We start from the raw sequence: 15962 nt of genomic DNA, 5'->3' as shown, positions 1-15962 counted from the left end.
TCTAAAATAAGTGAAGTATAGTCAAGTCTGTTATTGAAGTAATGACAATAACAGAAAACACAAGAGCATTTCAGAAGAAAAACAATTACACATTTTTTGTTTCAGGTCACCAAAGGTCACTAAACCCCAGATAGACCCGTCTCTATCTAAGAAAACTAACTGAGACTTTTTAGATTTGTCCTTGCAGGCTACCGTCCTTGACAATTTATGCTTTATTCCTACCAACACGCTTTAGTTCCTCCAATCTCTTACTATAATTTTACAACCTTCAACCATGGCAAACTATTCATTTTCTCTGTTGGCTACTTGTTTCTAACCCCCTGAGTGATTTATGAAATTAAATTTCTCCTTTCCTGTTCTCTTTCTCTCATTTAAGACCGTAAGGTGGCCATGACGAGCGAGGAGGAGGAGGGCCCCGGCGTTGCAAAATCGACAACAGCAACACCATCTGCACCGACCAGCTCCAGAGTGACGACCGCCATAGCCCGGGCCGACAGCGATGACGCTGTCGCCACCTCGTCTCCCCGCAGGCCCTCCCCACACCGCCGCCCATATCCCAAGAAAAAGGAGGAGAAGGAGGAGACCATAGAAGAGGCAGGAATTATTCAAGAGGAGAGGATCGAGAAGGAAGAAGAGGAGGAAGTGGTTGAGCGTAACGGGGATAAAGAAGATGAGGATGACGAGGATGACGACGATGATGATGGCAGCAGTGACACCAGTGTGTTAGTGGTGCCCTACCCTGAGCTGGTACCTGTGGTCTTCTTCTGCCTCAAGCAGACAACCTTTCCCCGCAGCTGGTGCATCCGCATGGTCTCCAGCCCATATCCTTTTACTTACCTGCTGTGAATCATGATACTGTGGATTATTCCCACTGTGTGTTGCCTTTTCATAACTTAATCCATCATCAGTTATCCTTCCATCTCTCAGAGTTTAAACGCAGGCTTTTGGCTATTTCAACCCATCTGATTAGTTCAAAACATCCCCTGTTCCAAGCTGAATTTCTGCCTCCCGTGTGAGGCGAGAGCTGAGAGCAAAGTTCGATGCTTTTTGATGCATTTGTAGAAGGATTCAGATGGAAAATAGTTCAGTAACATTTTCTGTTTTCTCTATTTCACCATGGTTCATTGCCAGAAGAAAATGCCCTGAAAATACAGGAAATATCAACTCAAAAAAGTCACGAGGAATAAAGACAATAAATATGTCTTTACCTTTATTCAGCAGCAACAGGCCACCTGCTCCATGCTTGCATTGGTCTAATTTATGACTAGGGATGGGTATCGTTTAGGTTTTATCCGATACCAGTACCAAACCGGTACTTTTGAAACGGTGCCGGTGCTTAAAGAATGAAGAACACAAACTTTGTCCAAAAACCTCTCATGTTTAGCTGTTTTCCACTTTTTCTTTGGTCATTTTAGCCTTTTTGGCCAGGGTGAAGGGAGTATCTGCCATCAAACAAGAAGACAGCCGCATGTAACTACGACGTGTTTGCTAGTTCACCTTACATGCATTATTGTAATAACGTGGTTAGCCTACTCAGTGTAAATTACACACGAACAACATTAAGCTACTCACCCAGAAAAGAACGGCTGCTGCTGCCATCATCGTCCGTCATCATTTCTGCTACACTGGCAGGGCTAGGGGCCAGGACTCTCCTCTTCGGGTTTTTGGGGGATGTTGCTAACTCCGGGTCCGATAACAGGCAACCCACCCGCAGTAGATGTGCTCGGTGTGAGGTCTCGCAGCAAGCTATCAAATACGGTGCATTTCTCGGCTTTTAAAAAAGCGCTATGCGCCGCCAGGTGTTTCATCAGATTCGAGGTGTTACCTCCTTTGCACACCATCAGCTTAAAGCACTTGTTGCAGGCTGCTGAGTTTGCATCTTTTGCTGTGAAGTACAGAGTTTGACCGCTTCGCTTTGGGCGTTTTTAATCTGTAGCTCTGCTCTCAAAGAACGTACGTACCTGGGCCCGCCTACTACGCTTGCAAAGGTAAAATGATTGGCTAAAATCCAAAGTGTATGACATCTCAGGAAAAAAAAAGCACCGAAATAAAGCACCGAAATGTGCGCTGCTTTTCAGTCTGGTTACTACCGTTTATGTCAGAACTGGTGCCATAATGGCACCGGATACCGGTACCCATCCCTATTTATGACATACTTTAAATCTTGGATCCAGGTCAGGCATCTTTGTATTTTGTATATGGTTGGAGTATCTCATCACTCTAAAATAATAGCCCTTCTGCTGTATACCAAATGTCAGCTGTGCTACATTACAGCAGAACCAGTGCAATATGCTAGCAGCCCCCGGGTTCATGAGAGGCTGCTTATCGAGTTTATTAGGAGCAACACTAGCAGCCTGATGATGTGTGACATTCAAACAAACTTCCCAGAGTTTAGATATCTTTAGAAACACCTCTGAGTCTAAGATGTGATAATGCAGGGAAACTAGGATATGACTGACTGGGTGGAAGTTAGTGAAGTGAAGACAGGAGGGGAAAACATGGGGAAATGGCAGAGATGGAATAACAAATGAAATGCGGGAGGCAGTGAGAAAGAGACAAAATGAAAGGAAATGCAGACTGATGGAAAAAACATAAAGGCTGATGGTAAAAAGAAGTATGATGAAGAAGCAGAGAATATGGTAGCTGGAATTTGGGTGTGTGTCTGTGCACTATTATTTATAGCTTCATTTCTATATTGTTTTTATCAGTGGAAAGAAGAAGGGGGGGGGTAATCCTCCAGATCAACGGCAAAGAGTAAAACTGAAAGAGATGTCCTCACTTCCCATTAAGAAGACACCACATTAGTTTCTTGCTGGTTCTGAGATTAAAACTAAACATAGCAGGGTAGTTGCTTAATAGGCAACCATTCACTCTGGTCTAAAAGAAACATCGTCCAAACAAAATGTCTTGAAAGAGAAGTCAGAGAGGAAAAAAAAGACTTCTTGCACGTCTTTGGTCTTTTCTTGCTCCAGCTTTCAGTGTCTCCATCTTACAGCTTTTCCAGTCTTATCTTCTGTGTTACTTTCACAAGTGAACTGATGATAATTTTCTCCACTAGACTAAGCTGTCACTTCATACATTGACAGACGGCCAGTACTAGAAGAAAAAAGTGATTACGCATAAAATATATATGAGAAACTGTAGAATCAGATCTCAGCACAAGGCTGTTTTCTAGACTCCTCTGACAAACACAATAACAACAAACCAACGAACGGCCCTGTGAAAAACACGTTTTTTAATACTTCTTAGCTTTTGACTGTCGTCCATGACTTTACTAAGGTTTACACATTCAGACAGAAGTTCTGACAACTATAGTTTTCACGCTGCATTAATGACTATATTCCAATGAGGCTAACAGTAAAACTCAAAGATCGGTGACATCTTCAGGAAACACAGTGTTTAATAAACAATTTAAAAAACTGTACTATGAGTCCTTTTACACAGGAATGCACAGCTTCTAATTCTTTTGCTAAAGCTGTAGTTAAGGAATGCTGATTAAACGTGTGTTGTAATGTATTTTGAATGAAGTCTTAAACATCATTGAGCTTCAGCTACTTCAGAAAATTAATTAGGATAAAATGAACTGTCAGATCTTTAGCATTTAAATTATATGCTGCAAAATAAAAGAGATAATATTATTATTTAACAAAACAGGACAAAACCATTCACTAGTTCTTTGATTTGATTTTTAACCTGATGTTTGGTGTGCACGTGTCGTGTTGCTCCCCTGCAATGAACATGGTGCATGAAAAATCATAAAATCATAAACAAATCACCTCTCGTCCCAGTGGGCAGTCTTTTTCCTTCAAGCTCGGGTCCTCTACCAGAGGCCTGGGAGCTTGAGGGTCCTGCGCAGTAGCTTAACTAGGACTTTTCCCAGGACTGCGCTCTTCTGGACAGAGATCTCAGATGTTGTTCCTGGGATCTGCTGTAGCCACTCGCCTAGCTTGGGAGTCACTGCACCGTGCTCTGATTACCACTAGGACCACCGTCACCTTCACCCTCAACATCTTCTCGAGCTCTTCTCTGAGCCCTTGGTATTTCTCCAGCTTCTCGTGTTCCTTCTTTCTGCTGTTGTTGTCATTCGGTATCGCTACATCGATCACTACGGCCGTCTTCTTCTGTTTGTCCACTACCGCTGTGTCTGGTTGGTTAGCCACCACCATTTTGTCTGTCTGTATCTGGAAGTCCCACAGGATCTTAGCTCGGTCATTCGTCTCCCATTTTGACCTCAGGACTTCCAGGCCATATTCTGCACAGATGTTTCTGTACACTATGCTGGCCACCTGGTTCCATGTATGCCCTGGCTGCTAGCACCTTACACCCTTCTGTTATGTGCTGGATTGTCCCAGGGTCATCTTCACACAGCCTGCACCTGGGGTCTTGCCTGGTATAATAGACCCCAGCCTCTATGGATCTTGTACTTAGAGCTTGTTCCTGTGCTGCCATCAGAGTCAGTTCCTCTCGCAGTCAGTGATCCTTCCATCGCACTTGGGACTTGGTACCCAATCTCAGGTGGGGGTGATGATATCTCCCCCCTGACCTGTCATCTTGGCTCCCCCTTGCCGTAGCACTTATGTTGTACCTCGTCAACCTCTAGCCGTGAGAGCAGTTCCTTCTTCTGAACGTTGGGACACTAAGCTGGTAGTTGTTTTGCGACCAATCAGGATGCTGGGTATCGAAGATCCCATAGGTCCCTCGTCCTATTCATGTAACCTCTTCTGCTGGGGTTACTTGTGTAGTAGCATTCCGACAGCGCCCTGTTTTCGTCTCTTGCTGACCGATGCTGTCTTGTTCCAGTAGCCCACTTCTCATCAGGGTGTCCTGGTTCCTCAACACCTGATGCGGATCTTGTTAATCCGGGCGATGAATTAACATTCTTGTTAATCGTTTTCAAAATTCCAGTTATTTCTTTTTTGTTTTGTTTATTAATTACTTTAGTTTTCCATAACTGCAGTGGCATGTTGTTAATTTAAATTTAATTAAAACACAAATTAACATTTAAGCACAAAAAGCTGTTTTCAAATATTACATATTATGACTTACTAGATGTCTTACATTTAGATGTGCAGCCTGCTTTTGTTTTATTTTTGAGCTCCTTTCTCTGTTGACTTTCTGAGCACTATCAGTTGAGAAGGGGAGGATGAGTCCGTGTAACTCTGCTGAAATGGGTGAGAACTGAAAAGTCGAGCTTCTGCAGTCGAGCGAACTGCAATGACCTGTGAGGAAAATCTAAGACCTCTGCAACGAAATCAAGAAGAGCAACTTGAAAGAAGAGTTCAAGCTGAATAGCTAGTAGCAGGAAAGAATGGAAGTGTGGTTTGAAAAGAGGTCTGAAGAGAAAGAAATCGGCCCAGAGTCAGGAGGAAAGAAGGAATTTGTGTTATCGGGGCTTAAGGAGTTCTGTGCCGACTGCTGGCTCAGCTCCCTTCCGTTCTAATTCCCTCTCTGTCTCAATCACTCTTCTTCACCCTTTCCCTTCTAGACATTTAGTCATTTGTAGTTTTCATTGTCAAATCATATTGCTGAGGTAGAGGGGGCCTGTCAGTGCAGCATAGTGGGATAGTTAGAAGTCAACATTAAAGAGGAATGCCTCGGGCAATAAGCTGTAATAGACAGATCAAAATTTTGTCGCTCTACACTTATTCCAAATTGCTGTTGGACATGCTTTTTTCCCGCTTACCTCTTGTCTTTCATTTGCACATCACTTTTTTTTTGTTTTTTACTGTAGCTAGTAGGCTTTTGTGTTACTCACTGGCTCGTTTTAGTATGACTGCCGGGGTCTTTTTCTCTGTCTGTGGTAATGCAAACCCAAAATATCCATTTGCCCTTGTGAGGAAAGAAAGATAAAAGGATAAAAGAGCCTGACAGCATTTTTTTTTAAAGAGCAGTTGTACAGAAAGTGAATATTGCTGAATAAAAATGAAATTAGTGTTATTAGTATTTCAATGAGGACAGACAAAAACAACACAAAACCCCACATCATTAGCTAAATTAGCACCGGTCCAACAAAAAGTGAAATGACAGACAAAACAGCTTTTATGCAAACAGGATTTATTGATTATTGTGCTAAACAATGCATCCATTTTGCATTCTTTGGTTTAAAATTTTGATGCAGTTTTTCTTATTCATGAAGAAAACTGCATTATACATTCATACTGTAAAGAATATAAATATCCAACAACATTTCTGTTGTGTTTTGTATGCCCATGACATTTTAAGTTCACACACGTTTAAACCAGTGATGTAACCGTGCTCTACTCTGGCATAAGATACCTGTCTGTGTCATAATACGCTATGTGGCAGGCAGGTTAGGACCCAATATGCAGGACTCTGGAGACAATAGGTCAACTCAAAAACAGCTTTAGTTCTGGAACTCATGGAGCAAAAACAGAATGAAAAACTCCAAACCCAATAACTGAAACTAAGAACTCAGAGAGTTCGAAAACTAGACACGGCAAAAACAAAGAACAGCACGGAGACATAATGACCTAAGGAGTACTCTGGAAACTAAAGACTAGTGAAAAGACTAACTCAGACTTTACCAAGAAACTAGAACTGATAACTCAGGTCTGAACCTATAAAAATAGAAGTAGAGAAACAGTCAAATCTTCAGATGCATTTACACAGAAGTAAACTTCTGATAGAGGCCCATTTTGCTAAGTCAGCTCATAAAATTAAGATGCTGCACAATGTAGCTACAGCAACCTTCCTTGCTGGAATAATGGAATAATCAAAGAATATCACTGAAATAAAGCTTTTCAGTGGCCTAAAAACCTTTTTGTTTGGATATTTTTGAACTGAAGTGACTCTTTTTAATGTGGAAACTGCTAGTTTTGCTGCTCTCAGCTTGGCTTCAGTTCTCCTGTTTTACATCAGCTAATAATGGGTATAAACAAACACTGGTTTGTTCTATGCTGAAAGTATGTCAGAACTAATAGACAGGTAATCCTGATTTCTTTAAAGACAATACATGTCAATGACTTAATATACATAAAGTCACACAAATTTCACTTAGAGAAAGACAGTGTAGAATTTTCGACTTGGTTGTGGGTTATCTGCACTATTACCAAACCTTTGAGCACTGAAGGGGATTATTTGATTCATTAATAAAACATTGAAATCTGCTCACTGGATGATCTGACTGAAGGAAGAGCAGTAATAATGAAACTGTTGTAAGAGGAAAAAAGACCCAACTGACTCTTTCAGACACATTTTTATGCAGTTATTCACTTGGTTACAACAAAGTCATGCTTTGACTGATTTTTAAAGATATTACTACCCAAAGCTATTCAGCCCTGCTGTATTATGCTGGAAGTGGTGGTTGGAATGAAAACTCATTTTTACAGAACCAAAGAACGAGGACAAAATACTTCAGCTGGAACTTTTCTTGTTCCACACTGTATAACATATTCAAAAGTGAGGTGCTGCCAGCAGTCTTACTATCCTGTGAAATTGCTATTTGTTGCTAAATTGTACATTTTCCATGCCGAATAGACTGCAGAGTTTCATAAGAAATGAAACATGTCACGCTCCGTGGTTTCTCTTTCCTACTTTTTACAACAAAGCTGTATCCATCGGGGAGCACTGCCATTGTATCCACATCTGTGTGATTTCACTGATGCTGGGCTCAAAGTGGGAATACAGCTGAGTGGAGAGCAGTGAATGTTTGTGTTAACCAGCTCTCAGGCAGAGAACTATCAGGTTTATTCACACAGAGAGTGTCATGGTCCTGGGCCATGTGGGCCCAGTATTCTTAGTTTTCATGTATTTTTGTATTTTGTTCTTTATTTAGGCCATGCTTCCTGGGTTGATCTGTTACGTTGTTCCTTATGTGTTTTCCCTTCATGACTCTTACCCCCTGTGTGCCCCTCTGTGTATTTATGAGCCCTCGTCTCTCTTTGTGCTTTATTCTATGTTTTCCCCAGCCCGTTATGTCTGCGTTCTCCCCGTGCTCTCTCTCCTCCTGTTTGAACCTCTGTGTACTTCCTGCTTTACTTTGCCCATCTCCCATCAGTGTTACGTTCACTCCTGCCGTGTCTTGTTATGATTATCAGTGTCACCTGTGTTCCCCGTGTGCATCCACTTCCCCTGATCATCCCTCATGTGTATTTAGTCTCTGTGTTTCGTACAGTCTGTGTCGCGTCGTCTGTGTTCCCACCCTCCGTGTTTCCATGCCCGGTCTATTATATTCCAAGTCATAGCCTTACCTTAGTTTATTCCCAGTTTAGGTTTCTGTTTAGTTATTGCTCTTGTGCTGCCCTTATTCTGGTTTGCTTCTGTTGTATTCATCAGCCACAATAAAAGGCTCGCTTTTGTTTAAGTCCACTTCCTTATCACTCGTGTCTGCACCTGAGTCCTCCACGCACTTTCCACTCGGTCCGTCACAGCGGACCGTGACAGAGAGGGAATAATCAGAGCAGCATCAGAAGAGCAAATGACTGAGATAATTTCAAAGAGTTGGACAATGTTACCTACATGTAAGTTCATGTTGCCGAACTGGAAAAGAGGAAGGACATGAGGGCATTTGAGAAAGGCAGAGAGAAGCGCAAAGCAGGCTGCATGAAGAGAAACAGAGCGTGCGGACTCAATATACATTCTGCTCCAAACCAACTCTGAAAGGAGGGGACGGTCAGATTAATAGTTTCCAATTCGTTTTCAATCTCCTCTGGACCAACACATGTGGCTCTCTTTGCCACTGGCATCACTGCAGATGCGCACACGCTTTTACACAATTCATAGAAGTTACAGATTTATACACACACACACACACACACACACACACACACACACACACACACACACACAACAATACTGAGTATGTGCGAGGAGGGGGAAAAAAGGCCTCTGTTTGACATCTTGCTTACCTGTTTGACTGGTCTGACCTACATACATCGGCTCCTAGTGATTTTCAATGATCACGTGATACGGCATATGTAGCTGCAGTAATAGGCACTAGAATTATAGAAGTTTTAAGTATGGCATGCATACATTAAGATAACTACATTTTAATTAATAAGCAGGGCTGTATCAGCTTGTGTAGTGGATATTCTCTCACGCCGGCTTCGTCCTGTGCCCTCTGTGTAGACATGAGTTTCAGCTAAATCTAATGCAAATTGACCGTTCTGGGATAGCTGTGAATTATCCTTTGGGTGACTGAATAATTACTGGATTAATGCAGCTAAACTGGACTATTTTGTACAAGATTGTCTGCTCAACTAAATCAGTGTACTGTAATTGCCAAGTTAATTCCCTGGCAGTGGCTGCAGGTGTGGTTTTTAATGATAATTTAATGGTATATTTTTGCTGAATAATGCTTGGTAGAGTATTTTGCCAAACTGTGTGCTCCCTCCAGCAAAATTCACTGATAAAACATATATTTTGGTTTAAGTGATAAATGTATAAATTAAAGATGGACCGATCCGATATTACGTATCGGTATCTGTCCGATACTGACCTAAATTACTGGATCGGATATCGGAGAGAAATAAAAAATGTAATTGATCCATTAAATATCAAAAAAGCACCTCACAAAACTTGCGACACACCGTAACTCGGTTCATAACCGTAGCACGTGGGAGCAGTATGCGTCATGTGACAGAGCAGCTGTGTGTATTTGTAGCCTCGCTACCAACCCGGCATTTCATCTCCGAGGAAGTTATCCGAGAGAGAAGTAAAGTAAGTGTGTAAGTCCATCTCTGAATGTTTGTAAAGCATTCCCGTGTTAAGCTCAACAACCGATATATGGAGCGACTGCCTCTCTCTCTCCCTCCCTCTCCTGCTGCTACTTCAATCATGAAACTGATCAATGATCAGCTGATCGGCTTTTCTGTCGCGAGTCCGTCTCTCTTGTTTGTTTTTGGCCCAGTTTGCACCAGAAAGAGGAAACCAGCAGCTGAACAACAGCAGCACGTTTAACCTTGATAAGCTGTTGTTAGAATTTATTTAATATTACTTTTTACACCAGGATCCTTTTCTACGTAGCTGATGGCTGGTAACTGTGCAGGGGCGGATCTAGCAAAGTTTAGCCAGGGGGGCCGATAGAGCATGAACAGGGAAAAGGGGGCACAGAGATATACTTTTCTTTCTTATTCTCATTTAAAACGTCTAGCTTTTAATAAATAATTATCTGAATCTTACACCCAAAGTTTTAATCTGATGAAAAATGTATAGAAGTCCATTACTGTATATAGTAACTGTTAAGTCTAATATACCCTAGTAAGCTATAGTACTTTTTCCATCTGTGCAGTCTGCAATTCTGTTGAAGAAAGATGCTGAATCTATTTAATTATTCTTGAAAAAGAATTGATTTCTGTGCATTTTATTTCACACTGCATCAAATTAAAGTTGATTACGTCGATTAAGCATCATGAGGTGGAGGGTGGTTCCCTATTTTTTTTTTTGCTGGGAGTTTTAGAACCCTATTAGTTAGGTTGCTTAATATTTCTGCTAAGTACTCTTTAAAATACCAGAATAGGGAGGATGGTCTAGGTTTAAGTTTATTAGATTGATCAGTATTGCTGAACTATGAAATGTTTTGGGTGCAGTGTATTTTTTGCATACAGGTATAACAGAATAGCTTTAGTGTTTGTTTTTTTGTAACTTGAGTATGAACTTATACAAAAAGCAGCAAGATATTAAAAAACATTTTTATTGATTAAAAAACATTCTATATCGGATTCATAGCGGTATCGGCAAATATCCAAATTTATGATATCGTATTGGACATGAAAAAATGGTATCGTGCCATCTCTAGTATAAAACACTGACTCCACAGGCTCACAGTTTATCATTCTTTATAAAGGAGTTGGCTATACACTGTTCCATTAAAAGACTGTAGTGTTTTACTGTATGTAACACTTTTTATTTTATGTAGACCTCCAAAGCCTTTTGAGAATTTATTAAATAATTCGTACATTTCTTTAATTTAATGAGATTCTCTTAACATACTGGACGAGGCCTGGCATGGCAACATGAGATAAGTTTTGCTTTGCACCGCTTGGTATAAAACTGCATATCATCCACATACTTTGCTTTTGACTTTGGGCGGTTTGCTGAGATAAGAGCCTGCTTCATTATTTAGTTAGTTAATACACTGAGGTTTTAAGGAAGGCACATGCTTCTCTGGGCTTCTCCACTTAAGTCTTCACTGAGCTAATACAGGTGTAGCAATGGCATTGCTTTATTTCTTTCTTTTGACATTTCCAGTGTTTGTGAAGCAGTTATATTAACCAATCAGGTTGTGTGATGCTTGGAAGTCAGCCACCTTACTTGTAATGGTTGCTGTAAAGTCTTGATTAGGCTTCAGTTATAGTAAACAGCCACTAAGAGTTAATAGCCAACATTGTGTCAAGGTTGATGTTTGGGGTTTTGGAAATTGTATACTTTTACTCTATTTCATAACCTCAGCCGCACAATTAACCTGCTCTTGCATTTCATTTACATTAGGTCCAATCCCCAGCAAATAACCTGGAGATGGAAGTAACATTAGTAGTGTTATATTTTCTTGAAACACTCGGGAATTACATGCCTCACATGGAAATTAAACTTATGCTGAGGAAACGACAGTTTTGCCCAAAACTACATAGCATATTTATTATTGATTGAGCTGCATGCACACGTTATTAGTCAGGGAAGATTTTAACTATTATTCACCCATGAGCTCTTTTTTTCTAAACTGTGGGAGTTTCTTTTTTTCATATCTTGTATTAAAAGCCTGGCTGAGTCATTGAGAATGCTGTTTACCAATGCTAACCTTTAAGAGAGAAGGAACAAGGCCATTCTGTACTCCTAACAGAGTAGCCTTGTAAGGATCACATCAACATTTGCAAGTATCTAACATTAAGGTTGTGGATAGACCTCTTCAAGGCAATTTTAATTATAGAGCCTGCAAATTCACCAAAATTCTCAAGCCTTTTAACCACTATACCAATGGGATGGCCATCAACATAAAGGGTTTTGTTTTTTGCAGGAGACAGCAAAATATAATCCAATATAAAAGCCTGTATCAGTGAGCATTAGAGCTCCATTAAGAGGAATTATATAACCAGTCCAGTTCCAAAACATTTCAGCTAACAGCACAACAGCATCATGTTTTCCTTTCCGCAGAGTTGGTCCAGTTGGTGGAAATGACAGTTTCATCAGAAAGAAGAGGGAATCATTTTTGTCTCAGAAGTTTACTTTCAAGATAGATGAGTGGGGACTCCTGTTTGGGTTTGAGCTATTTAACAGCTTTTATTTATATAGTGTGAAATATTGAATTTTGTTCTTCTTTTGTTCAACTTTTCTAATGTATTTTGTGTTAGCGTTTACATTAGTTATATGGCCTTAAAATGTTTTTAAAGTCAGCCATATTAAGCTGGATCAATTGTGCCTAAGTAAGACCAAATAATAATGGATTGCATTTATATAGCGCTTTTCTAGGCACCCAAAGCGCTTTACAATTCCACTATTCATTCACTCTCACAATCACACACTGGTGGAGGCAGCTACAGTTGTAGCCACAGCTGCCCTGGGGCAGACTGACAGAGGCGAGGCTGCCATATCAGGCCATCGGCCCCTCTGGCCATCACCAGTAGGCTGTATGGTAAAGTGTCTTGCCCAAGGCACAACGATCAGGAAAGAGAGAGCAGGGGGATCGAGCCGGCAACCTTCCGGTTACAGATGAGCTTCCCAATCCCCTGAGCCACAGTCCCCCCAAATGATACCAAATCATCGATGCTAGTGAATACGTGCATTCGATCTAATTTATCTTCCACTTTCTCCCTTTTTCTTCATTCACCTTAATACATACAAACTTGTGCCAGACATTTCTACTTATTTCTATATTTACATCTTAACAGTAAAGTGGAATACAAACCCACCCCCCCTGTAATAACTCCACGGCCGAGCCGTCCACGGTTTCATGCTTTTTAGCATCTTTATTATCACGGTTGCTGTTCTACAATCGGCTGCAGCTTTCCACCTCACAGTCACACACACTAACAACAACAACATCAGGACCTAGTTCAATCTACTTAAGTGGTTGAGGTGTGATCGCCCATACCGTCCAGGTCTCTTTGGGGTTGTGTGAGGACAAACAAAACCTCCCAAATCAAACACATGGAGCTTCTTGGTGTGGTGACTAGGGCTGCTCGATTATGGCAAAAATGATAATCACGATTATTTTCACTGAAATTGAGATCTCAATTATTTGACGATATTTATTTAACCCTTAAAGACGTACCATAGAACCAAGTCCGCCAGAGCTTATATATATATATTTTTACATGTTGCAGTGCCATTTTTGGGAGCATTTCAAGTTGCTATACATCAATACAACTGTTATAGCCCATATTTTAATAATATGTATGCATTAAGTCCATAGTAATTACATTAATTACAAAAAAGTGCAATAAACTACAAAAAAATTGAAAATCATTTTTGTTTTTTTACATATATTTCTACTTGGAGAAATTTAAGAGGTTTATCCCTCAAAACTTTAAATACAAAAAAGTTGCAAAAAATAGTTTCCCACCACAGGAAATTTATTTTGAGTGTCTTCATAGTTTTATTTTGGAGATACAGCAATTTTTATATACTGCAGGAAAAACAAAAAACAATCCTATGATGCAAATTTGCAAAGAAAACAGCATGTGCATCAAAATAAACTATTTCCAGCAGTGCAATTCGAGTTCTAAGCATCCCAGAAACTATTCAGAAAAGTCAAACATGACCAGTATAGGCTTTTAAGGCCTACAAGTAAAAAACTACATTTTTCGTGAAAATGACATAACTTCCGGTTTCGGACAGGAAATGGCAGACATGCGATAGTTCGCGTTGTCGTCGTTTTCATTGTGGGAAGTGTTACGAACAGCTGATCGGATCGGCAAAGCATGTTTCTGGAATATTATGTTTTTGTTCCCGCAAGCGCTTTTTATGCAATTTTTGCAAAGCTTTATGTGGAAGGAAACCGTGACCGAGGACAAGCTGATGCCATAAGATGTAAGTACAACTCCTCTGGTTTCATATGCAAAACAAATTATTGTGCTAGCTTACGCGGTTCCGGTTCTACAGGGATTTAAAGGGTTAACAACAACAATGTATTGAATAATGACTTTAAAAAATAATATAAAATAGTGTGCAAATACTGATAACAGTGCAAATGTTTTGCAATATAAAAAATAAATGAAAAATGTAAACATCTATGTTTAGTGAACTTTGCAGTGTTGCTCTGTGGTGCAGCTATGACACCATAGCAAAGTTTACACACTATGTCTAATTGAGCCCAGTTCTGACTCCACGAACCCATAATGTTTCCACACCACTGAAGTTTTTTTTTACCTCTCTTTTCAACCAACGGCAGTCACTCTCCTCTCCAAATAACTTCTGCTTAGCTTTCCGAGCTTCCCTTGGGTCCTCTAGTCTTAATTGTTGTGATGCGTGTTCGAAATGCAGAGAAGTGCGCTCGATTTGCCACACAGAGCAGCGCGAGAGTAAAGCATGAGGGAGGGGCTAATAATCGGCTCAGTCATTTGTAATGATCGTTGAAAGCCCAGATCGTAATCGTGATTAAAATTCGATTAATTGAGCAGCCCTAGTGGTAACCCCTGGTGAAGAAGGGAGCAGCTTCTTTTAGTGTCTTTCTAACTAAAGCAAACAGTAGAGCTGGAGACTGTCTTGTCAGAGGGAACAAAAATGAGTCATATTCTTCCTGTTTGGGACACGCTACACTTGTTTTTAAAAAATCATTGGGATGACGGTGCTGAAGCTGCCCACGGTTGTGATAATTTAACGTTGTGATAATTTAAAAGAAAACAACAACAACATCATTATCTTTCTTTATCCCTGTTGTTTCTTCTACATAATTACTGCTTTTTCTTGTTGTGCCCCACATTATTTTTTTTCCTCTCTCTTTCACTTGCTGTCTTACCATGTGTCTCTTTGGCTCTCCCCCTTGCTCTCACAGCCACAGCTCTTATGCTAATGCCAGTATTAATTATTATGCTAATGTGTCTGTTAATCACTATGCTAATGTCACTGTACCTACCTGTCAAACTGGTGCTAACGCTGCATGCAAGGGTCTGTCTTTTCCTGCTTTCTCCAACTCCCTCCATCGCCTTGAATCTTCTTTTACCTGTTTTATGTATTTAATCAGTCTTTAAATGTCTTTGAATTTGGTGGAAGTAGTTCATATTTCATATAGTTAGATTATGTGTCTCACCTTCGCTGCTTTTTGATTTCCCACTGAGCTTTTAAATGCTACTCTTTCTCCACTTTTCCTCCTTCTCTCACTGTTGTTTTCAGTTTCTTAGACACAACATTGCTGATGCTGTCCACAGACTAAAAAATGCGTTCCTCCATACTCCATCTCATCAGACTTACACACATTATATATCACTTCTTTGTTTCTTGCTTATTTATCCCCCATTCATTTATTTGTGCTGCCAGATGCTCGTGGAGTGCAGTCAGCTTCTTCAGCCAGTAGGCGTGAACCATGTCAGGGCCTGGTGCTGTCCAACTTTTCATACTGGTAAACCTTTCTTTGATGTCTGCCACTGTGATGGTTACTGGACCCTGTTCAGGGGGGTTGCTGTGGTCTGCCCTCAGATCCACTAGCGTCCTTTTCCCGTATGCTCTTCCAGTATTGTTCCGTCTCCAGCCTTGGTGTTGCTGTTCTCATATTGTTCCCCTGTTTCCAAGGCCTCAGGTATGGACAGCTTGCTGTACATCGTACCTTCTTCATTGTACCTTTCTGCAACTCTGATAGTTGGCTAACCTCCCTCCGTGCTACCTTGATCTTAGCCTCTAGCCTCCTTCTCCATGGAGAGTACTGCCCCTTGTGGCTGTTCAACTTGTAGCCAAGCATCTCACTGATCACTGCTGCCGTATTGTAGATCAGCTTGTTAGTCTCAGTAATGGTGGCTGTGGGTATCGTATAGTACTGCATTAACATCATCTAGCAGACCTTCTGAGGGTACTTC

The 15962-nt window shown here is 40.7% G+C and overlaps 1 protein-coding gene across 2 annotated transcripts in view; it reads left to right on the top strand.

The window, feature by feature from the left end:
* The first annotated feature begins 390 nt into the window (after positions 1–390).
* The window catches only part of LOC146630072 (voltage-dependent T-type calcium channel subunit alpha-1I-like), a 222776-nt gene continuing 207204 nt past the window's right edge, over positions 391–15962 (top strand). The window contains exons 1-2 of one of the 2 annotated variants that reach the window (XM_085356770.1): positions 391–642; positions 676–821. In XM_085356770.1, the coding sequence (XP_085212896.1) occupies positions 391–642; positions 676–821 (398 nt within the window). Of the gene's footprint in view, positions 822–15962 lie in introns of both variants that reach the window. The other variant, XM_085356771.1, reaches the window with a different exon arrangement.

This window comes from Diplotaxodon limnothrissa, linkage group LG6, assembly GCF_057381915.1.
Source record: "Diplotaxodon limnothrissa isolate DT_005_m linkage group LG6, D_limnothrissa_male_GT1.1, whole genome shotgun sequence".
Taxonomy (NCBI): Eukaryota; Metazoa; Chordata; class Actinopteri; order Cichliformes; family Cichlidae; genus Diplotaxodon; species Diplotaxodon limnothrissa.
The sequence above is the reverse complement of the archived record's forward strand: the minus strand, read 5'-3'. Positions and strand labels throughout refer to the sequence as shown.